Source organism: Aulonocara sp. 'chitande type north' Nkhata Bay, linkage group LG20 (assembly GCF_057382095.1).
Source record: "Aulonocara sp. 'chitande type north' Nkhata Bay isolate Kocher_YH1m ecotype deep benthic linkage group LG20, A_spYH_male_GT1.1, whole genome shotgun sequence".
NCBI lineage: Eukaryota > Metazoa > Chordata > Actinopteri > Cichliformes > Cichlidae > Aulonocara > Aulonocara sp. 'chitande type north' Nkhata Bay.
The window spans coordinates 14,251,099-14,276,170 of record NC_141363.1 but is presented as its reverse complement, the minus strand read 5'-3'; the positions used below and the strand labels follow the sequence as shown (position 1 = coordinate 14,276,170).

Sequence of the window (25,072 nt, the reverse complement as noted above, 5' to 3'; positions counted from 1 at the left end):
ACTGTTAATAATCATCTTTTAGATTACCTTAATATTATAAAATAACTATTGCTGTCAGAGTTAATCTTGTTAAAATGACGTTAACGCCATAACCGCATTAATGCAGCAAATCTCTGTTAGCGAGTTAGTGCAGATCACCCCTTGCATGACCTGCATGGCGTCAACGCGTTAGTTCGTTTAGCTCTTAATGCGTTAGCGCCGTGCAGCCCCAGGCACAGGGCGATCCACGCTAACTCGCTAACGGAGATTTGCCGTGTTAATGCGGTTATGGCGTTAACGTCATTTTAACAAGATTAACTCTGACAGTACTAAAAATAACCTTTTTGTTTTGCAGGGACACATTTTCTTTTAGGTATTTTGATAAGGACATTTTATTTCACAATGTCAACTTTTATACTTCTTTTAAGCTAGCAAGCCCAATATGTGCTACCAAACTTAGCTTTTATGTTTACGGCTACTTAGCTAGTCAGCTAACTGTCTAAGCCAGTGTGTGGGTTAGTGTTATAAGCATTAGAGTTAGTGGTCTTTGCTTGATTTCTTTTTCTCCAATTATAAAGTTTAGGTGTAATATATGTAGATACCACAGTGGTTCCATACAGCTTCCAACCATGACATTCTTCTAAAATTACGCATACTTGCATGATAGAAAACCCACATGAATTTTCAGTTCATTTTCTAGCTCGAAGGTTTGTGACAAACAAATTTATTATTTTGATGTAAGAGATGGTAAATGCACTACCTGAAGAGCTTTACACAACATGACTCATTCACCCATTTACTTTTTTTCTGTGCTCAAGTGGATTTTACTTAATATTCACACACAGAGAAAAATACATCACATCTGTAAAATCAGTTTTCTTTAACTGAATAAAAACACATCAGCTAAATGTTTGATTGAAATTTAAAGCTTTTTTTTTTTTTTTTGCTTTCTCTTCACTGAAAGTTGGCCTAACTTAATATATCAGCTTTATCAGGACTCTCAGTCATCAGTTAGTTTTAGCTTGAAAGAAGAATTACTTAGTGTGATGCATCAGCAGCAACATATTCACCTCAATAATGCCACAGTCACATTAGGGAAAGCAGTGGTCAGAGACCATGACATGAACAAAATAATTTCAAACGTGTGGAATAAATTTGGGATTTCATTGCCTTTGAAATGGCTGCTTCACAGACAGGAACTTTGTCTGCAGCTTGTAGCAGTTTCTATCTTTAAAGTGACTTTGGTGTCAAGACGTTGATAAAACGGCCATAAGACGAATTAGTCTGCTATCGGGTTGCAATTGAATGGTGTCAAGGTAGCAATTACATGCATTCTGTTTGTGATAATAGGTCATTGAATGTGATAAATTTGCTAAAATTGCCTAATTACATTCAGAGTTGAGCCAGAACCTCATAGATTCCGCAAGTAGTGATGTAGTTTTTGCTGGACCGAGATTTGACTGCACAATGAATGAGGTGCTTCAAAGCCTCTTTTTTGTATAGGAAGATAACCAGAACACAAACAGTTGGCAACCATTTAAGTTGAGTCTTGTAGTGCAAAGAGATGCGTTTCAGAAAAGTTGTACTTGTACACATTGACTCAGATTAATTGTAATGTATTAGAAACCATATATAAATTAGACAGCAGTTATTTGCAAACCTTAATCAAATCTGTCTGAGTGTGACTGCAAGCAGTGTAAGTCACACTGCAATTGTTTGGAGACAGGTTGCCTCCAATCACGTGACCTTAATATAGGTTGCCTTAATATGGTCGCCCAGTAGTTGCTGATGTGCACAGTCGACCTCTGAGTGAGAAGTTCGTTAGTACAACTGCTTGCATTTACGTAATACAAAAAATATAATCAATGCAATCACCAGGCATTTTTACTAGTCCCTTTTTTTCTTTATGTAACCATAAAATATTCTTGGCTCTTGACATTTTAGGTTTCATTTGAACATTTCCACATTTAGCTCTGAAACTAGATGAAATGTGTGGGTGCCCATATCCATAGTCTCTAAGAAGTGCATTATATCTTTAAAACACACATGCATGTTCAAATGATTAATAAGAATACCATTTTTAAAATATTTTTAAGGAAGCATTTCCCTCTGGCAACATAGACATCCACAGCTGCCAATTAGCACCTCCACATCTGGCTAAAGTCAAATGTATTTTTACTGCAGCAAGATTTTATCAGTCCTCAGCAGCTGAAATACCTTTCTTATTCTGTAATTATCAAGAGTGCCTGTGTTCCTTATGAATTTCTGTGATATAGTATATGTACTGTCTTAGTGGTCTTTCTGTGTTTATAGTGGCAGGAAGGTTTAGCATGGCTCACAGGAACTACATACTTTGATCTGTAATAGGAACCAATCATCTGGATATGTCTGCCATCCAGGAAATTCTGCTGGATAATCTTGCACGCCCAAGAATTTTGTGTGAATGGTGCACTTTTACAGTTCAATTCACAATTGTCAGAAGAAACGATAAAACGATTCCTGCTGTGTTAACTAAGTTGTGAAATTGCTTGACTAAAAAGCTGCCTGTGAGTTCTGGCATCAGATAAGCCTGCAAATGCACAGTTTTCCTAGGTAATATTTCACTGGTACCTGGAAAAACACAGAACACCAGCGCCAACCTTTGCAACGCTAGAGTGCTGTGGTCTGAATGCTCTGTAACTCCCCCTCATCTAACAAGGTAGAAAAACAACTCCTCACTGCTTGCCAATCAATCCTACTTGGAGGAGATCATTGTCAAAGGAAGCAAAAATGACTGACAGGCTTAATAACCTCTTATTTGAAAACATGTTCTGTGATCTCCAGGAAATTGCAGCTACTGAACTGATCACAATCTAACAATACCTCCACCCTGTCATTCTCAATCCATTTTAATATGCGGAGAGCTGTTATACAGGCATGCATCTGTATACACTTGTCTACAGGTATTTTCGTAAGTCAGACCAGTTCACTGATTTAGTTTCTGTTGACAGATGCTCCCTGATGCATGCATCCGGGCTTTAAGACTGTAGAGAGTTAGCTGTTGGATGTTGGGCAGTTACAGGAATAAATGCTATGGCAGTAATAAGGCTGCAGCGTATGACAGGAAGGAAGCTTAAAAAAGGACTAAAGAACGTGGCTGTGTAACAAGAGGATACCGGCCCGTTCAGTCAATCAGACGTTCTTTTTCCACTTCACATGTGAATGTTTTAATCAAAGTATATTCACCCAATCAGGGCTGCGTGCACTGCATCATTGAAGCTTCTGTGATTGCTAAATATAGGAACTTTAGATGAGATAGCAAAAATAACACAATATGCAATCGGGTCAAAAAGAGCATCTTGGCCTCATAAAACTGCAGGCGATTTAATTACTTTTAATATCGTTCAGAGATAATTTAGTAGGTGGTACTCATTAAATGGGTCACTTCCACTTTCACGGAGGTGTGTGAGGAGTCAGGAAGATGTTTTTTAATACTGTTGTCCATTTTTCACCGCACAGCTTAACTTATTACAGTCATTTCACAGAAGATGAGACTGACTAAAGCAGGGCATACATTTACACAGACATCATAAACTGCTGTCTTCATCAAAAATGCATTAAAGTGCCTAAATTACTCAATTCAAGTAAGGCAATGATCAGTGAAAATTTAAATTGTTTGATCACTATAGCCCTCTTGGGTTTCATTAACATAATGGATGGATGAGGGAGAGATGCTTTCTGTTCCCCGGTGATTCAGCTCTGTGTTTCAGATCAGATTTTAAACCTTGCACAATTACAGGACTTATTTGAAGGTTGTGAAACTGACATAAATCCACTTAGAATTACCCCAGACTCACGAAAACCTGTTTTTAGTATCAAAGTAATCCAGTGTTAGTTCACTATGCTTCCAGACAGAGATCGATCATGTATCCATGTATCTGTATACACGCCACGTCTCATATTTTTACAAACAAGTCATCTGTATTTAAAAGATGGGCAGTCATAAACTTTGTGTTTTACTCAGTGTGACCTCAAATTAGTAAATACTTTCATAGTGAGACCATAACATCACTAGGAAAGTGTTTTCTCAGGTCATAGAACAAAACAGCTGAGGGCTGTTTCCCCACAGACACAATATAACTGTAAGCTTTGCAATCAGACGAGTCGCCCTCTACTGGCCATTAAAAAGGATATAGATTTAGCGACACTTCCACAGTATAGACAAGTTAAATACTGTTAGCTAGATAAACAATAATAATGCCAAAGGATTGTGCGACTGTTAGAAATCGTACGTACCATCTGTGTTCAAAATCAAATCCTAGCTATGTGTTAGGCAATGACTGCCTCTGTGTTTTGGAGCACTCTGTTTTTTATACAATTGTAAACTGAGTATTTTGCTAATTAATATTTATATAGAGATCTATATATTATGTATACTGTAAATACCATATATTCCATACCACTGGTTTTTTTGCACTATGACAGAAAGACAAGCCTCCTCCTCCTCATTTATGTACAAACTTGGAAACAAATGTAATAAAAAATGTTTCTAATAATATCAGTCACAACTTAGTCATTTATTTACATTCCACAATACCACAATAGTTTTGTTTAACTTACAGAGTGGCTTAAAAAGAACTAAAGGAGTTCTATAGTCTGGATTTTCAGGTTCATGGTTATTCACAGAAATGTTTGGGAACTGATGACATCCCTCATGATTTCAGTATTGAATTATTGTTGCAGCATAGGAAGGGTCTTTAGGATAAAATAAAATATGATACAAAAACTTGTCTGTTGAGGGAGATGTAATGATTCAATTTGATTACATTCAAATTCATTTCAAATACATTTAATTCATATGTGCCTGTTTAGGCTCATTTATCTGCTTTTTTAGTGTTTCTGTTTTCTCTTCATGCTCTCCTAAATGCATGCTCTGTCCTTTACATTAGATATTGTGATTGAGTTGTTTTTGAAAATGCAGCACTATTAGATATGACTCAGTTTCACTGAAAAGTAGAAAGAGATTAAAATGGCAGGTAAAATTACGTTGTGACAGACCAGTTCACTTTTTACAGCTTTGTCTGTCAAAATGATGGACAATGAAATGCAACCTCTGGTGTTACCTTGTGTTAAAAGCTCTGTATTTGCTCACTTCTCTTCTCTCAGTGATTGACTTGGATAATGATATCCCTGCATCCTGGTCTGTGCTGGTCTTGGCTGAATGTAGTGACAAGGGGTTTCTGTTCAATGCCAGGGATACTGGCATTGTACAGACCACCAGCCACTGTTGTCTTCTGTGTAAATACAGGCCTTTTGATGTTGCCGAGCTCACCACAATAAACCAAGCTAGTGATGTGGTCTCTGCCAATATTCCCCCTACATTACTATGCAAAGGTCATGAGCCATGACTGGATCCCATTTCTTTAATTAACTCATTAGAAAAAGACAAAGATAACACAATTTGACTGGCATATGATGGTATTTTTGCATCAACAAGGTGATTCCCAAAGAGCTATTAGCTGAAAACTCAGGAAATCTTAGCATGGTGTGTGGTGTGTGCTCGAAGAAATTGAAGGAAACTGGACAAGTGAAAGACAACAGGAAGAAGTGGCATGTCTAAAAAATCTACACCGGATTAGCAAATTCTAAAAGTCATGTCCTCAAAAAAAAGAAATGATGTCACACTATTAAGCTATTAATAAGGTATTAGAAGGTGCTTAATTCATCATTTATGTATCTTTACATCATTACTGCTCCTTGGTATGCCATTTATAAATGCAAATATACTGTTATGACTATGATTCTGATTATTACTAGCAGTGATAGCTGTACATAGATAAACCATGTACAGCAGTGATGCACATGCACATGCTCATTATATTAATGCTGCTATCCTGTATATATTGTACATACTATTGTTTGAGTACTTACGATTGTTTTTTTTGTACTTTTTATATTTTACATTTATATTTATTATTGAAACTTGCACCAAGGGAGTGGCACTCCAATTTCGTTGTACTCTGTACAATGACAATAAAGGCTATTCTATTCTATTGGTGTAACAGTAACAGATGGATAAACATATCTGTATTTATAAATGACATACTAAGGAAGAATAATGATGTATAAATGCTGAATTAAGCACTTGCTAATAGCTTACTAATGTTGAATAGTGTGACAGTATCATAAAGTTGAGTTGAGTTGATCTGCTTGAATTGATTCATCTACTATTTGACGAAGCCTCATCAGAAATGGTGTCAGTGGAAAGATGTCTCTCAAGACAGCATTCTTAAAACAAAAGAGTAAGAAAGGAAAGAAGGCTGAGGTATGACAAATTACACAAAAACAAAATATAAAGAAATTGGTGTCGTTTGAGACTTTTGTACGCTACAGTATTTTGGTAATAGATTTATTATTTTGTCATAATGACCTCCAGATTTTACAAATTTAGTTAACCTCCTAGGGCCTGATGTCCACATATGTGGATGTCATATTTTGGGTTGTCTAGACCAAAATACTTAATTTTGCTCTACAAGGGCCTGATATCCACTTACAAGGACATTATACTGACACTGTTCTATCGACATTTAAAACAACTGTCCTCATATGTGGATCTCATTCTTCTCAGTAACAAAAATCCGGTAAAAAAATAAATAAATCACGTAATTCTTTGTTTTTACATTCATCAGGTCCCAGTCAGCCCAAATAGCAAAGAGAAATTAAAAATGCATGCCATTGAAGAGTTTGGGTCTTAGGAGGTTAAAGATAATAGCCAGACTGGTCTGTGAAACCGTTTTTGAATGAATTGACTACAGTTACAGTCTGCAAAACAGTTTTTCAAAAAACATATTTTTCAAATTCGGGGATCAGTGATCAAAACAAATACGAAAGCACATGGCTGCATCTTTGGTTTAAAAATAGGCAGACCAAATTACAGATAGACCCCAGTGCTTCTGAACTTTGATGGCACTTCATATCAAGTGGTACTCGACGAAACCCAGTGATCCGGTTGTTGATATTCGCTATTTCAGTGCTGTAGTGAGTCTCTTTTTTCATACCTAGGTAGCTACAGCTTTGGACTTTGGTAATGATTGGATTTTTTTCTCAAGAACACAACAATAAATATGTGATCTCTTTTCTCCTGCATTCACATTCTGAGAATTTCAGCTGTTCTTGTCAACAGCTTTGAGCTAAGAGGTTGTGCTTGTTTGCGTCTGTCTGTCTGCGTATCTGTCTCCTGCTCATGAACTTGTCTGTCACAGCTTTCTACAAGAATGTGTTAGATGCCAAACACTCATCTCTTCAGGCACTTCTTCTTATCTAATTTATTGATGACTCAGCGTTTGTCCTTGGAGATGTTGTGTCACGTTGCCTGGTCGTTGTGTAAATTTAATTTGAGTTTCTCTTACTCCACCATCAAATTAGCTGATGCCTCTCTCTCACCGCCCACACAGGGATGGAGGATGTACTGTATACCTGCACTGTTCATGTGCTCATCTGTGTAAAGTACAGGACTGTTAAGTTGGCTTGCAAATAGCTTTTTTTCCCATTTAGATGGACATGAATAAACATGATGCTTTGAAACCAGTAGGCTAACCAGTAGGTTTTTACAAAGAATATATTGAAGATTTTGTTGTTCTTTTACTTTTGTGCTTAAATGTAAAGCGATTTAGGAAGACCAGGTGTTTGAATGTTTGCTTTCGGCCAAATGTGACACTGTGCACTATGATTATGCATCTTCAACCCTTCCAAAAAGGCCATACTTGTACAGTCTTTCTCTAATTGTACTGGTGTGAGCTTGTGTGTAGCTCTTTGGTTTTGTTGCAGTTTCCCTGATTGCATGGTCTGACCTTGAGGTGACTTTGCTGGGCATAGAGTGCTGTGAAGACTGTGGCACTGTGTTAACACACCTGAATGCTCCAGACTACAAATTGGCAAAGATTCAGTTTTTATGGAGGTGCTCACACATGCTGGTGATCAATTAATGAAGTGCATTTGACTAGCGGCACCTGGCTTCTACACTTTGCTCATCCTGACATGCTTTACACCACTGATGCCTGACCTTCGTTTTTGCATTTCATTAATGTGTTTACTTTCATATTTGTTGCAGGTCTTGAGCTGAGTCTGTAGCAACCATTAAACCATTAAAAACTAATTTAGGTCAGAAAAAAAAATTGCAGGTATACATTTTGATTTGAAGGTTATCTTTAAGGTATCTTTAAGGTTTCTCTATTTTTCACCTATTCTAGTTCTATTGATCAATCATCTTTGAAAGGTTTTCATTTCCTAGAGGTAACCACTCCATTTCTTATTAAATCTATATCTATATACACGATGTTGCTGAAAGTATTTTCACATCTGTCTATACACTCATATAAACCTGAGTGACATCCCATTTTTAGGGTTTAATATGGTGTCTGCCCACCTTTTGCAGCTATAGCAGCCTCTTCTGGGAAGACCTTTCATAAGATTTAGGAGTGTATTTCACTTTCTTTTTTTTTCTTTTCTACCATTCTGTCAGATGTCATGTATGAGGTCAGACACTAATTTTGGAGCTTGCAGTCTCCACTCTAATTCATTCCAAATATGTTTGGAATGAATTGGTGATGTGGTGTAGAAGAACTTGACTGGCCTGCTCAGAGTCCTGACCTCAAACCCACACCACGATTCCCCCTCTGCCAATCTTTACACCTGGCACAATGCAGTAACACAACTACCGTTTTTCTGGTAACTGCCAAACCCAGACTCGTCCATCGGATTGCCGGATCGAGAAGCATGAGAACATGTTCTCTAGCGTCCACCACTGTTCTAGAGTCCAGTGGTGGTATGCTTTCCATCACTGCATCAGATGCTTTGCATTGTGCTTGGTGATGTGAGGCTTGGACACAGCTGTTCAGACATCCAAACCCATTCCAAGAAGCTCTGTGCACTGTTTTTTTTTTTTTTTTTTTTTGCCTGTCCCATTTGGTTCTTTAGCCATCAGAATTGTTGTCTGAAGACCAACAAGGATACCCAATGGATTTACTTTGCCAAATGGATCATCGTGGCATTACTGTATTGGTCCATTTGATCGACCTTTGTTTTTATTATTTATTATATTTTATTTTCAGATGTTACAGACGGGACAGACATGAGTGAGGGATAGGAAAGGGAGAGAGAAAAAGGAAGGAAAAGAAAAACAGAAGGGGAGAGGGACAGTGAGAAAGGGGGGGAGAAAAAAAAATCTCCTGGATCACCTGTTGAGAGAAGAAGAATAGAAAACAAGCAAAAAAACAAAACAAAGCAACATACTAAACACAACACCATCGCATTAATCTAGCTAAGTGTAAACAGCAGTAAATACTAAATATTCAATGTTGTTGTGCAGCACGCAGGACAGACAGCGCACAATGTGCTTTGAAGTAGCAGCCAAGAAAGGTGTAAGTCTACGAGCAGTGAACACCCGTGTGCATACCTGTGTGGATCAGCGCGCTTGTATTTAAATGGTTTCCATATGTAATGGTCTGCAAGATGATGTAGCAAGCCATAGCCCCGTCCCCCAGGGCATGAAGCAGGCATGGAGGAGATCCAGGCCCCAGACATCCAGAGGCCTCAGAGTGCGAGAGCCCAAGGAGGACCACTGGAGGGGCATCCGTGCCACCCTCATGGGAAGGGCTGAGATTCCCCAGACGAGGCGTCACCCAGGAGCCACTGAGCAGAAGCTAGAGGGGGCTGCACCGGCATGCCCGCTGGCTCTGCCGGCAGCCAGCTGAGCCAGAGTGAACCGAGCCGCAGGCCCAGAGGCCAGAGGCCCGAGGGCCCACCACACCCCGGAGGAGGCCTGACCGAGCAACAGGCGCCAGGCCCCGCCAGGCCCCGCCAGGCCCCGCCAGGTAGGCTAACCAGTAGGTAGCCGCCAGGTAGCCACCGGGAGTGAACCGGTACATACCTGGGCGCCCAGCCCCGGACACCAAGAACCACCACCGACCCCTGAGGGCATCAGTCACCGGCAGGGAGTGTGGTGAGGGGAGATAGGCCTTGGAGGGCCTGGGAGTTCCCAGAGAGGTGGAGTCTAAGACCCGACCTGACATATAGACACAGAGAAACAGGCACACACAGACACAAACATGCATTCCCACCCTCATGCACACATATACAAACACTCAGAACTCACCCAACGTAAGGATTGACATAAATGGACATGTATACACAATCACACTCCCCAAACATACTCTATACCCCGGGTCCAGGTACCCTCGCCCCCAGAGGGGGAAACAGAACCCATACCCAAGAGATGTTACCCTTCCCCCCGGGGTGGAGGCAAGCAGACCATCCCAGGCTCCGCAGCAGCAGGGAGGCCAATCGGACAGCTAACATCTCCTCCCAGCCCCCCCGCCCCAATGGCTAGCAGAGAACGGGGGTGTGTGAAGACCCCATACCTCCCTCCTCCCGCTCATGTGTAGTGTTGCTGCGTGTTGTTCTAAAGTGCATTTAAAACAAGGGAGAGCATGGACGCCGTTAACGTGCCCACCCTCAAGGCCCTATATATATATGTGTGTGTTATGAGATTGTAAGTAATGTGGATGTCTAAGTTGTGAGATAAAATTGAGGCACAGGTGGCCGGAAGGGGAAAGAGGGGGAGGGGGGGGGGGATGTCTCCCCTGCACCCTTGTGACAAGGCCCTACCTGTGTGGGTGAATGTGGTGGAGCGGGAAGAGGGAGGTAGCCGGGGATGGGGAGGAAAAGGAGGGAGGGGAGGATGCCCCTCCCTAAGGCCAGCTCCCCTGCTGACCCCAGTAGGCACCCCCCGTCCTCTGGTACCCACCAAGGCAAGGGAGCCCAGGTCCATCCAGACTGGGGCCTACGGTAGCACTGCCAAGCCCCACAGGACCCGGGGCAGCCCACCCTACCCCACCGCAGAGGAAACTGTACCCACCCCAACATTCAATCGTCTCCCAGACTACACAAGACAACAGACACCCAGGTTAAGTTTATTCTCCACCTCTCCTATGTCTCTCCCCCACCTGCAGAGTGGACTCCTGCAACGATGGAACAACCTCCCTGCCAGTTGAATGGCGCCCCAGTTAGGCCGATGCACAAGAGGCCCCCTGCGCCAGGGCTGAGCCCCCATGCACCCACCCGCTCACAATCTCGGTGACACACCGACGAGGACCGAAGCCCCCAAGGCCCAGCCAGAGCCCCAGCACGGAGGCAAAGCACCCCCGAACCCCAAACCCCCACGCCTGCCCCGGATCCACTCAGGGGCAGCCAGGCCACCAGGCCAGTAACCTACGTCCACCAGTACAGACCATCCTCCAGCCCCGCTGCATGCAGCCACGAGGAGAACAACCTCTAAGAGCGACCAGAGCTACTAACCAGGTTATGAACACAACCCCCGGGTTAAGCCCTCCAGGGATAACGTCTCTAGGGGTCCTCCAGGCGCCCTAAGCCCATCCCAACTCCATATGAACCACAGTAGCTAAGGCGGGACCAAACCACGACCCCCTACCCCCGCTAGGTGATGGAGCCGATCAAAGGAGCCCAGAGGGATTGATCTAATGTGGTGGCAGAGGCTATATCGAGACTAATGTGATCTATTAGAAGGTTTCTATATTGGCTAGAATTAAGATTATTTTTATTTTTCCAGTTCATGAGGACCGTTTTCTTGGCGATGCATAGGGCAGTAAAAACCATGTGGACTGTATTAGTTTCTGTAGTGACCTCATCCAGTTTTCCTAACAAGCATACTAAAGGGGAGGTTGGAATTTTACATTACATTCTTTGTGCACTGTTAATGAACTAATCTGAAGGCCACATGATGTTTGGAGATCTGTAGTGATTGACACTGCAGAAAGTTGACCCATTAACTCTGCTGTGATTTTATTTGGCTTATGACTTTCTTGGCTGAGATGCTGTTGATCCCAATCACTTCCACAATGTTATAATACTTCTAACAGTTCACTGTGGGATATTTAGTAGTCAGGAAAATTCACAACTGGATGGGTTGCACAGGTGGCATCCTATCACTGGAATTCACTGAGCTCCCATTCTTTCTAAAATGTTTGTAAAGCAGTCTGCATCCCTAGGTACTTGTTTGTATACACTAGGGCTGGGCCATATTATACCGTTCACGGTAATACCAGTGTAATTTTGGGCAACGATAGAAAAATGAAATATCGCGATAGAATATGAGTAAAACGCGCATGCGCAGTGCCTTTGGTTTCATATGCACACGTCGGAAAAAGCATGGCGGCGAAAGCAAATCGTTGAATGAATCGGATAAACCAGAATTGGTTTGTAAAAATGCTGCAACTTCAGTGGTGTGGAACTGGTTTAGCTTTTGTCCGTCAGACACACAACAAAGCACTATTTTTGGTAGAGCATGCTAGCGGGCCGTCATTATTACCGTGTTTTTTTTGAAAATACGGCACACTTAAAATCAACCCTTTGATTTTTCTGAAAATCGACAGTGCCCCTTATAACCCCGTGTGCCTTATGTATGAATTCTGGTTGTGTTTACTGACCTCGATTTTATGTCGTACACGGCACTCGAAAATCTGTCAAATGTTTTAGTACTACTTTGCTAAGCTACGAACCTGGACTGCTTGATGGATTGTCGGAGCATTACGGCTACCGTAGTCAGGAGCCTGGCGGAGTGATACGTACTGTGCTTCAACATAATATTACCGTATTGTGTGTGTATAACCTCTTTTTTAAGTGTTGTGGATATTATACATGGTTATGCTGAGGATATGTCGGCCAATTTCCACTGGAAATCCTGAAAAGATGAATTATGCAACGAATCTATGAATTATAAAACAAACATGAACTTAATTGTAAATTAAAATTTAAAGCAGACCTCTGGCACCTACAATACTTTTGACAATAAATCATATCAATGGCCATTGGATGGGTCAGGAAGTGTCGAGCTGGCTAGACCAGAAGACTCTTTGAGGGTCTTCTGATCTAGCCAGCTCCCCACTGGCTCTAGCCTCCTTTTAATCTCCAACTGGCTACTCCCAGTAATTCTTATTATAGAAAGCATCCACACATGCGGGTTTATGTACAAGTCTGTCTGTTAATAGATGTTAGTTTGCTTGCTAGATTGTACCATATTATGCTAAGTCACAGTAACAAAATTACAGATTTTTTTTTTTACATGAAAACAGACAGACCAGTATAAAAAATGTAACCCTTTTTTTGTTTAAATCCCTCACTCATATTACTTGGTGTGAAAGCAGGTTGCACAGTCATGGAAACTGTTTGAGTTTGGGCCATATGCAAAAATCAAATCCGTCACTCAGCAGTATACTACACTACTATTTTCTCCACCAAGGAATGAAGTTATGTAAGTTCCTTTGAAAAGAACTCTGGCGTGCTGTGTACCAACCTGTCAGCCAGCGTTTTAAAGGAGGTGTCACTTTTTTAAAATGATGATAGATGTTTAATTTTGAAACATAACTCCTTTCATTATTAATATTACATGCTCTGCAATGCTGTTAGGCAGCTGGATATGCATTTTTTCAGCCTTGTCTCAACCAGATTTTAATGAATTCCAGGCATGCGTGACCCCGACCACACAGACTTTGCCCTTGGACAGATGCAAACAGGTCTTGTGCGTTTCAGAGAAAAATTTCTCTCCAAGTACGGCTCCCTGAAGAGATTAGGGGCTGGGAGAAATAGAAGAAATTTCAGTCTTTTAGTGAAATAGACAAATATATCTGTCTGATAGATTGCTGTGGTCCCGGATACAAAATAATGAAATTCATGAGATATTTTTCTTCTCATTCCCAATAACTTTGACTGTACCGCTTTGCTCTTTTGGGCACAGCACTGAAGTGACCTTTTAAACTTCAAAGAGCATAATTTACAACTTTAATTCCTATCCAGATGGGATATTTCACTGGTGGTGGAGCTCTATTACACAGAAAATTACTGATGACATCGGATTGCTACAACTTTGAAAGTTTAAGAGAAGACACTTTAAAAGTAGAAGCAATCTCATTCAGCTGCTTCATGCTGTCATCCAGCAGCTCCCAAAGCTACTAGCTCAGGAATTATCTGACTCTTTTATTTCTATCCACCACCATCTAAACTGCTCTCAGGCTCCCATATGAAAACATCCCACTTCTCTTATGTAACATCATTTGCTGGTGGAGTACTGACAGTTTCCATCCACATGCATGGGTGTTTCGCTCCATTAAAATCTGTAGGAGAGGCAATCCCCCAGCTGACCGTCGGTCCAGGAGTATATAAAAGTAAAATCAATTATTGTATCAATTATGATTACTCTTTGTAGTCTCTCATTGCAAGTTGGTGAGTCATGTTTATCAAATTCATCACATTATATGGTATTTCTTTTGCATTCATTTAGCTGTAGCTGCTCGAGGATTGTGACTCATCAGCAGGTAGGAGTTAATGTTTTGTTGTAACACAGAAGGTGTGGTTATAGTTTGGAGAGCTTGTCCACGTCTCCTAAAGATCTCACCATTATATTCATTGTATATGGATGAGTTTTATATATATATATATATATATATATTTTTTTTTAATATATATATATATATATATATATATATATATATATATATAGAGAGAGAGAGAGAGAGAGAGAGAGAGAGAGAATGATATATATGTAAAATAAAACACCCAGCACGCCCCTGCGGGCGGTTTAACCTTCAAGCTCGGGTCCTCTACCAGAGGCCTGAGAGCTTGAGGGTCCTGCGCAGTATCTTAGCTGTTCCCAGGACTGTGCTCTTCTGGACAGAGATCTCCGATGTTATTCCCGGGATCTGCTGGAGCCACTCGCCTAGCTTGGGAGTCACCGCACCTAGTGCTCTGATTACCACAGGGACCACCGTTACCTTCACCCTCCACATCCTCTCGAGCTCTTCTCTGAGCCCTTGGTATTTCTCCAGCTTCTCGTTCACACAAGTACACACACACACACACACACACACACACACACACACATATATATATGTATATATATATATATATATGTAGAGAGACAGAGAGAGAGAGAGAGAGAGAGGGAATGAGATATATATATATATACTTGTGTGAAAACAGCCGGGACACGTGAGGCCGAATGCCTCTTGCAAAATAAAGGATGGCAGAATTTTACTATTTTTTGTCATCCATTGTTTACACATTAACATGGGAAGTTTTCTTTCCTTCACTTGGTCAATTATATTTCAATAAAGGCTCAGTGGGGTGAGTAAATGCAAGGCCTGAGTCATACCTTGAAACTAAAGGTCACTGGTCTCTAATTACCCCCAAGGTCTCCTAATGAGTTCTGAGGAAAGAGTGAGCAGCCCCTGTTGATTCAGACATCGAGGGTCGTCCATTCCACACCCACAACATCCATTAACCACGACCTACCTGAAAAGAGCACTTTAAAAAAAAAAATCAGGAAGTATAAACAGAGCATTAGGCATGCTATTATTACAGGGTTTAGCTTTAGCTTTCCTAGTGAGTCTGGACATTCTTCATCTTCCAGGTCACTATAGCACATGGATCCATATATTTGATTTGATACTATTTTACGTGCAACACTCTCAGGGTTTTGTGTTTTGAACTGGAGACCTTTTGCATGTTATTTGAATTTGTTCAGCACTACACTATGAATATGTCCTTCATATTTATTATACACTGAGTGATAACTGAATGCTAAATAAATGACCTTGATGCCTGATTCCAATAATCAGATGCTGTATGTAGCCATTCACTGAGCATCTAAACCTCACGCGTACACCAAGGGGACCTGTTATGCTTCTCCCTGTTACATGGCCAAAGTTCGAAATAATTAGGTCAGTGTATGTATAAGTAATTTCTTGTGTAAATGAAAACCTCAGGGATTAGACTAAATAATAATTTTAACTGTATTTTTTTCCGTTGTAAAATACATCAGTCAAAGAAGCTAAGGCTCACTGATGCATATGGAGAGCGAAGGCTGGCATGTGTGGTCCAATCACATGGGCAACTACTGTAGGTGGATTTAGTGCAGTGGTGTCGAACTCCAGGCCTCGAGGGCCGGTGTCCTGCAGGTTTTTGATATCACCCTGGGTCAACACACCTTAATCAAATGATTAGTTCATTACCAGGCCTCTGGAGAACTGCAAGACATGTTGAGGAGGTAATTTAGCCATTTAAATCAGCTATGTTGGATCAAGGACACGTCTAAAACCTGCAGGACACTGGCCCTCGAGGCCTGGAGTTTGACACCTGTGATTTAGTGGATTGTAGTGGATGGGTTCAAGCTACAAACCTATCACGTAGTTTATCGGCCAGTTCTGATGAATCACATTTTCTTTTACAACATGTAGATGACCGGGTTCTTGTGTGTGGCTTAGCTGGAGAACACCTGGCACTGGGATGCAGTATGGGAAGAATGCAAGGCAGGGAAGGCAGTGTGATATTTTGGTCAGTGTTCTTTTGGGAAATGTAAGAAATGTTTACAAGCTACAGCCAGTCAGAAGAAAGCTGGTGTAAAGCTACATAAGAGGGAAGTAAAATGACTGATTTTAAGGCTCAGTAAAAGTTGTTCATAGGGATTATTAATTTGCAAATCATACAAAGCTACTCTATTAGAGTCCAAGAACAATGGCAAGGAACTTAACATCAGCACAATAAGTCCGGAAATGTAGCTAGAATGTGGTCACCTTAGCTGAACATAAAGTTTGTAAGGCTTAGTCTTATAAAATTTAAAAAAAAAAAAAACAACACTTCCAACTGGACTGGAATCATGATGATAGACTTGATAAACTGGCAGCTTGTGCCACCGGCATCTGCCCATCTTTCTAATAATGACTTTGCATGTTGTCCTCAGTGGTTGATATTGATGAATGAAAGAATCAATGAGGTTCGAGAATTTAGTCTCCAAACATTAGCAGATCAGCAGATTTGTGAGGAAGTGCTGCTAACCTAGCTAACTCATATGACAGTCTTATAGGACAGTTTGTGTATCAGTGAAGGATTTTTGACAGCTGAGGTCTTAAACCTACTCCTTCTTTTCCTAGCTAAAATCTTACACTGCCTCACTGTGCTGGAATCAAATTTGCACTCCACTTCTCTTTGCCAAACAATCATCTATCCATCTCATCTCTCTGTCTTTATCTCCTCTGTTTTCCTACTCCCACCCAGCCTGTCTAATATTCTTACTCCACATTCCCTCCCTGTCCTCACCTTTTAGCTAGATTTCTATCAGTCACCCCTTTCTAGCGCCATCCCCCCACAGCCCTACATTCCATCTACCTGACCACTTTTCTCTTTCACCTCACAGTAAGCAGCTTGTATCCTCAGCCCGTAACTAAGTCTGTGGAATCTTATTTGTGTCTGCCTTCACTCTTATGAAATTCTCCTTCAGTGCAAATCTTGGAGGCAGGCAGCAAGAAATCCCCAGCAGACAAATAAAACCTTCACACAGGTGACTGTTGATGTAACTGTTGCTCAACCGAGAGTATGCTCTGGCATTTTCAGCTACTCTCAACATACTTGTGGGACAGACATGTTGATATTGAAGGGCAGGGTGTCCTGGAAGTTATCTGATGGGTATCTCTTTAAGAAATCTGTAGACAAAATAAAATGCACAGCAGTTTAGATGTGATGAAAATCAGTGCTGGAGGGTGCAGGACACATAGTGTAAATAGTTCAAGCCACTTCCCCTCATTCCCTTTGCTAAACATAATATTTGTAGCAGTTGTTAATAATACATCTACTGTTCCTGCTTCTGCTGATTTCTGCTGTTTTATTTAGAACTGTTCATTACATCAAAACAAAGGCCGAAACATGATTTCCCTCAAAGAAAGTAGCAAAGCTACTCATCATATAACAATGTGTAGTGCTGTAGGACTGTTGCACAAGTATCCTGTGTTTCCATATTTAGTGACAGTTTAGATAAGAAGACACTGAAATTGAAATGCAGACTGGGAATTGTTATCAGAGGGGAACAAGGAGCCACCTCACAAATTTGCTCTCATCTAGCTTGAAACCTGAGCTCTCCAAGTGAGCTCAAATGCACCTTTGATGTGCTGCAGAAAATATTCATGGAGGAAGAACCTAAGAAAATGACATGTAGGGTGTGCAGTGTGAGTGCCAAGCTCTAAATATTAAATCAGTCATATTAGTGTGCACTGCATCCTTTGCAGGTGCACAAAGTTTTTGGGATATTAAACATGTTAAGGCTCACAATAGCAATTGAATCATGATGAAAATTCTGGCAATATACTGTTAATATGACTTCAATGGCTAAAATTCAGTCACCTTGTTTTGTGTGAAATAGATGCGTGTTTGTTTAGGTAAATATGAGGCGTTTCTTTCAAAGTTCTCTGTGACATTCTCTGTTTTAGTGGTCTAAGTTTTCTCTGATCGTCCGACTCACATGGCAAATATATCCATAAATACATGCTGGTGCACCTGCACTGGCCATCAGTGTTTAAGATGTTGTTGTATTATCTTGTATAGCTGGAACCATATGATTTCTATGGTACATACAGCAGTAAAAAACTCTCAAACCCGGGTCTAGAATATGGAGTGAAATCTTCAGGATGAATTTCCCTACACGCTAAAAAAAAAAAAACAATCACATGATAAATAGCATTCTTCTTTATCCTCCTTTTTGACATAAACTTTTTTATATTCAGTATGATTCAAAACTGACTGAGTCCGTGAGGAAAGGCAGTCTGCAGCTTTTTTCCTATATATTTCTATGTAACTGGATACTGTAACTGTATCTGGAAATTTTTACAACCCTGCTGGCCGAGAAGGCCTGCAGTGCAGCAATATCTGAAAATGTTTTTGTCAGTGCTAGCTAGTAAACTGTGTTTATGTGGATGTGGATCTGTATGATCTGGCTCGTGTGGCTGAGCTATTTGATATTTACCTGAAAAAAAAAACTGGTAGTGAAGTAAAATGCTCTTTTCTCTTTTATCTGATTGGTTCTTTGTCTCTCCGTGACAGACACAGGGAGCCAAGATAAAAGCAAAGCAACATTGTTCTTTGGAAACCAGACTTCAAAACATCAAGTGGCCAAATGATCTGAAATCCTGGATTCATTTGCTTTAGAAGAATAGTAATGGTATAATAATCATTTGTGTGTTTGGACAAAAGATTCTGGTATGAATGTGTTAACATCCTAATATGCAGATTCCTGTTTGCTGGAGATATTCTATTTCTGTAGGATGACCTGTACACTGCTAAAATGTCCATTCAGATTAGAACTTGATATGATTTGTGCTCAATTCTGAATCATTCATGTTTAGTGTCCCCTGTGTGGCCAGCCTGCAGCCAGACTGTTGTCAGGAGTCATGGGAGGAGGGATATGGAATTGCCTTGTGATTTAGCCGCTGTGCAGTTGACCAGATGGGCTCCTTCCTTTGTCAGTCACTTTCCATAAAGCAGGCAATCAGTCAGGTTCTTCCGAGACGGACGACACTCAAATGGCTTTACCGGGGATTAGTTAGAGTCTGTGCTGCTCTAACTCTGCAACCTTCGGGGAACATTAAGGTCCCAAGACTCTGATCTCGGTCAAAGCACCGTGCTCTCTCTCAAACATCATTATTGCAGTTAAGAGGTATGACTTTGAGACAAACAGATTGAACCCCTGATGTTCATTTGCCTTCAATTTTTTATTTTCTGTTATTCAATTGAGGGCTAATTCACTAACTGATTAACTTGGATTAATCAGATTTATAAACCTCATTTAAGCAGCAATATTCCTGCTAATAGTCAGACAAAGAAAAGATTGTTTTATTTCAAACCCTCTGCCCAAAACGCTTGCTGTCTGCTCTTCTTTCTGTCTTATCTCGCCTCTCTTAATTGCTCATTAGGAGGGAAAATGTGGTTTTAATCGTCTGTCGGTCCAGACAGTCTGAAGTTCATTAGAGCTAATGTCCAAACTTCACAGAGGCACAAAGTGGCTGATGGTTCCTGTCTAGACACAAACAGCAACACTTGGCCAATTATTAATACACCTCATAAGGGCCTTTCGTGAGTGTTACTTGTTAGCTTAGGCATGAACATGTTTGTGTTTGAGCTTAACATGATAAACATAATAAATCTGTGGGTTATAATTGGTCTGGCTCTGTGTTTTTGCATATTTATGCTGTTTTAAAGTAACTTTTGCCCTCAAAAGACAGACATAATGTTAAACAAAGCACCGCAGGACACGGTAAACATTAGAGTAAAAATTGTAACCAGTTGGAGAACTTACTTAGGCCCATTTTATTTTAACAATTCAAGAATTTATACCGTAGTCACGAAAAAGCTAATTTGTAAAGGCTGTAATGCTCGTCTGTGAAGGAAAACAATTTGACTAATCAAGAATTTTTTTTGAGACTTAATGAGTTACTGTAAAAATAAGCCAGATTACAGTGGCATTGCTATTGATTATTAAGTAAAGGTAAATTCTTTGCTTACAACAAAAAGTGTCATATTAAGTCTTTTAAAATAAACCCTTTCTGCCTTAGCCTTTCTAGGCTAAAACGCTTTAGCCATGCTAAGTTTAAAAAGGCGGTCTCTAAGGCTTTTGGTAAATGAACTATCCCAGCAATTACTGAATGCTGTGAAATTCTGGGTCCCCATAGAATGGATCAAAAAAACGTTGGTCATAGCATCACTGGGCGGCTGATATTTTTGTACTTTGTCCAATGAAAATAGCAGATACACAATCCACTTATAAATTGGAATATGCTTGGTGACTTGGTTGCCTTAACACTTCCTCTATGAGATCAGCAAACTGTTTTGAGTGAAATATAACTCAACAACCTGTTGGTGAATTATAATCAAAATGTAATAAATCTGATGCATTTTTGTTCAAATCTTTATCAGAAATATTGTGGAAGAACTAAGTCAAGTATTAAACTGAAGTTAAACCTTTGTTGGTTTGGTCATTTGCGTTTGTAGACATGTAAAGACAAATACGCTGCTAATCAGTTTGGTCATTGCACTGTCCTCTGCTCAGAATGACTGTCTTTCTGTAATGTGTTTTATGAACAAACACAATGACAAATCTAATGACATCATGGTTATTATTATTATTATTATCCAAAGAAATACTAGGAAGCTAGACTGAGTAGACTGTGGTAACAGTTAGACCTTCATACCTGCTAAATGTCAGCATGTTAGTACTGTAATTGCGAGGCTTTCATAATTTAGCTCAGAGCACTGCATGGCAGGAGCAATGCATTAACAGAGCCAGGGCAGCTGTGGTGCTTCAGGTGCACTGTCACAGACTGTATATATAAAACATTTTAAACATTTTAAAGCCTAAATCTGTGTTTGCTGGTGCTTTACATTTTTCATGAAGCAAAGATTTGGCTTGAAGGAAAACAGGGGACAGGCTACTATGAACACTATGTGAAATATACGACTCACAATAAGTGATTATAAATGAGGGGTCATTTCCCCATACACTTCTGTTTACTTCTTTTTTTCAACTAAAAGAACTTCAGGATTGCAGTTGTTCATCTGATATTTATAGTTTCTGTTCATTATTAGATGTGAGCTTTGGAAGCGCTCACTGCTCACTACATAACCACTCCAGTTACATGCATATAAGTATCTTGCAGGGTTATAGCAAGAGGTAACATTTTCAGTTATGTCAGTAAAGACATAAAGATCAGAAAGATTTTAAAAACATGGATGAAAGGTTTCCGTGGAAACCTTTTTTGTTTACATGGAAGAATAGTATTTTTCATGTAATACATTACAGTATTTTAGCCAAGCCTGTTTGAACAAGGATATGCTAACATGCAACACTGAACACTAAGTACAGTTGAGGCTGATGAGATATCATTAAATTTGTATGTGTTTGCTCACAACTGATTCTGTTATTTTCTCTGAGAGGGGAGTTTGCAATGGCACTCTACCTATTTGGTCTTTAGATCCATGCCTTGTAGCACTTCTGCATTTTTTTTTTGTAATATTCATGCATATTAATAGCCAGAGAGAGGCCTGGCTGAAGGTGGTGACAGCATATCTGTGAGGCAGAAAATGTAGAGAATGATTACTCCCTCACAGTTACGCAGCGAGATCAGGATGAAAAGTGTGAAAATGAGAGAAATGTACAATGAGTTGTTATTGTTCTAATGGACAGCTGTTTTATTAATAGAGTGTAAATATCACCACTGGATATTGAAAATTCCACATTTTTTAAATGGTCTTTCATTGCGTTTAAGAAGAAATTGTTTACTCTGCTTGCGGCTACATCAGATCTAACTGAAATATATGTGGATGTGAGTGTGTTGATATGTAGGTGGCAACATGCAGAAACCATTACACTAGTGACTGAGATTAAAAAGTGTGTTTTTTCTTTTCTTCATGCTTCCTTTTTGGCCTCTACTCCTCCACTTTCCCTTCCAGTTGTTGTGTTGTATCTGCAGGCTGTGGGAACCAAAGAATGGAGGGAGGTAAGTTAAGCAACCTTTCTATTGCCAATGACAATATCCAATATTTTTGTCTACATATCTGCCAGATTTTTTTATTTTTATTTTTTTTATAGGGAATGAAATAAATGAGTTGTCTTCAGTGTTAATGATTTTCAATCAGAACTTAAAATGGGGGTTATTAAGCTGAAGTCCAGAGGCAACTCACAAAAACCCCTGAGAACATTTTGTAGAAAATTGGAAGTGTGAGCCTCTTCACTTGCCCAGAAAGTGAAACCACATCTTCAACACCCGGGGGGGGGAAGCCCCACATATCAGACCCAAACTGGTGAATTTATGTTGGAGGTGATGGAATAAATAAATTAAAAGACTCATAATTTTATGATGTTGAATGAAATGGATTCTTGTCATGACTCAGGGCAGTGAGAGAAAGAAGGTCAGTTCTTTTTCCACCTCATCAAAAATGCACCATCTGCTCCCCTTGACATCTTGCTGTCTCATCCACTGTCACTGTTTTAAAGGCAAGGTCACGTGACATTCCATTGCTCATTAACATTTTGAATACATTTTGATCTGTTAGGTCCCTCACACAGTTCATGTCTCACATCTTGGCGCTACATTCCCTCATCTAGTTTGCCTACATGTTGCCTCTAGTCACTTTGTGTACTTTAGTCACACTATTTGGCTACCGTTGATCCCCTCATTTTAACACACCTCACACCTTTGCTTTCCATGTGGTGGGGCTTAATCAAAAAGCACTGCATGAATTGCAGCACAATCAGCAGAGTAAATATCTCTCTGCCAGCCTTACATATTGACACCTCGAGGAGATAATTGCACATGGATGGAAACCTGGAAATCCTTTGTGTGCTTTTGACATCATTATGCATTATGTAAATAATCTATATGTCATTTGTAAGTGCAATTCATGCAGAAATTATTCATTAACGTTCAGTTACACTTACATGCAAACGTCCTGTGAGCATGATGGGTTTTTTTGTATTGTGTGACTGTTTTGTTTATTATGTGTGCGCAGTATAGAAACCTTGTCCATCAAAATAAGGTGCAATAAATTTGTATAATATTTCAAATGCACGCAGTAACCATGTGATGGGAAGGACTCAGCAAATGAAGAATCATCTTGACACTGTATCATCTTACTTATAGGCCATATTTGTTATGCAAAACAAAGCAATCAGAATCAGAATCAGAAAGGGTTTTATTGCCAAATGTTGAGCAGGTTTACAACATTAGAAAATTGCTGCGGTACTTAGTGCAAAACATTCTGTAAATAAACATAAAAATAAAAATTAAAAGTGCTAAGTAGATAGGTATATACATGAGTGCAGGTGGTGATCAGTGCCAAACATGGAATGATGCAGTGAACACAGCGTAGGGTCATGTGTTAGTGGCGGGGACAGTCATGTGGTTATTGTTCATGTGTCCGACAGCAGAGGGGAAGAAACTGTTCTTATGGCGAGAGGTTCTGGTGCGAATGGACCGGAGCCTCCTGCCTGAGGGGAGCAGGTCAAACAGACTGTGTCCAGGGTGAGAAGGGTCAGCTGAGATCCGAGCTGCACGCCCCAGTGTCCTGGGGGTGTACAGGTCCTGCAGAGATGGGAGTCTGCAGCCAATCACCTTCTCAGCAGAGCGCACAACACGCTGCAGTCTCTGTTTGTCCCTGATAGTGGCTCCAGCGTACCACACGGTGATGGAGGAGGTGAGGATGGACTCGATGATTGCAGTGTAGAATTGCATCATCGTCCGTGTTGGCAGGTTGAATTTCTTCAGCTGCCTCAGGAAGTACATCCTCTGCTGGGCTTTCTTGATGACGGAGGTGATGGTGGGCTCCCACTTCAGGTCCTGGGTGATGGTGGTACCCAGGAAGCGGAATGAGTCCACAAAGATGATGAGGGTGTCAGTCAGGATGATGGGGGGCAGTGGGGCTGTGCGCTTCCTGAAGTCCACAGTAATCTCCACTGTCTTCTGGGCATTCAGCACCAGGTTGTTGTGGCTGCACCAGGACACCAGACGTTCAACCTCCCTCCTGTAGGCAGACTCATCCCCGTCCGAGATGAGTCCAATAACGGTGGTGTCATCTGCAAACTTGATTAGCTTGACAGACTGGTGGGTGGAGGTGCAGCAGTTGGTGTACAGGGAGAAGAGCAGAGGAGAAAGAACACAGCCCTGAGGTGCTGATGGTCCGGGAGTCCGAGACCGAGTCTGAGACATTCTTTCCTAGCCTCACATGTTGCTTCCTGTCCGTCAGGAAGTCAGTGATCCACCGGCAGATGGGATCAGGCACATTTATCTGGGAAAGCTTGCCTTGGAGATGGTCTGGAAGGATGGTGTTGAAGGCAGAGCTGAAGTCCACAAACAGGATCCTGGCATAGGTTCCTGGGGAGTCCAGATGCTGCAGGATGAAGTGTAGAGCCATGTTTATAGCATCGACGGAGGACGGAGGGCCAGAACCAAAACAAGCAAAAACAACGAAGTAACAAACCCTCACAGGTCACAGTCCCAAAGTCAAACCGTGCATCCCGCAGCGGTGCAAAAAAAAGAAAAACCCCCACAAAACAGTCTCAGGCGGCCCATCACTACAACAAAAGAGTTCAAGTGGCCTACCTCTTGTCCCGTGATAGGAAAATATAAATATAAACATACACTAAAATACATGAGCCCTGGGTCCCTAGACCCAGGCCATGACAGTTTACTCATTTGTTTTATGATCACAAGCGGTTCAGTTTTCC

The 25,072-nt window shown here is 40.8% G+C and overlaps 1 protein-coding gene across 2 annotated transcripts in view; it reads left to right on the top strand.

Moving 5' to 3' along the window:
* The window catches only part of LOC147305302 (copine-9-like), a 115,133-nt gene that overhangs the window by 6,620 nt on the left and 83,441 nt on the right, over nt 1-25,072 (top strand). For both annotated transcript variants that reach the window (XM_086276248.1, XM_086276247.1), the window contains exon 3: nt 22,300-22,346. In XM_086276248.1, coding sequence (XP_086132374.1) covers nt 22,300-22,346 — 47 coding nt within the window. The remainder of the gene's footprint in view (nt 1-22,299; nt 22,347-25,072) is intronic.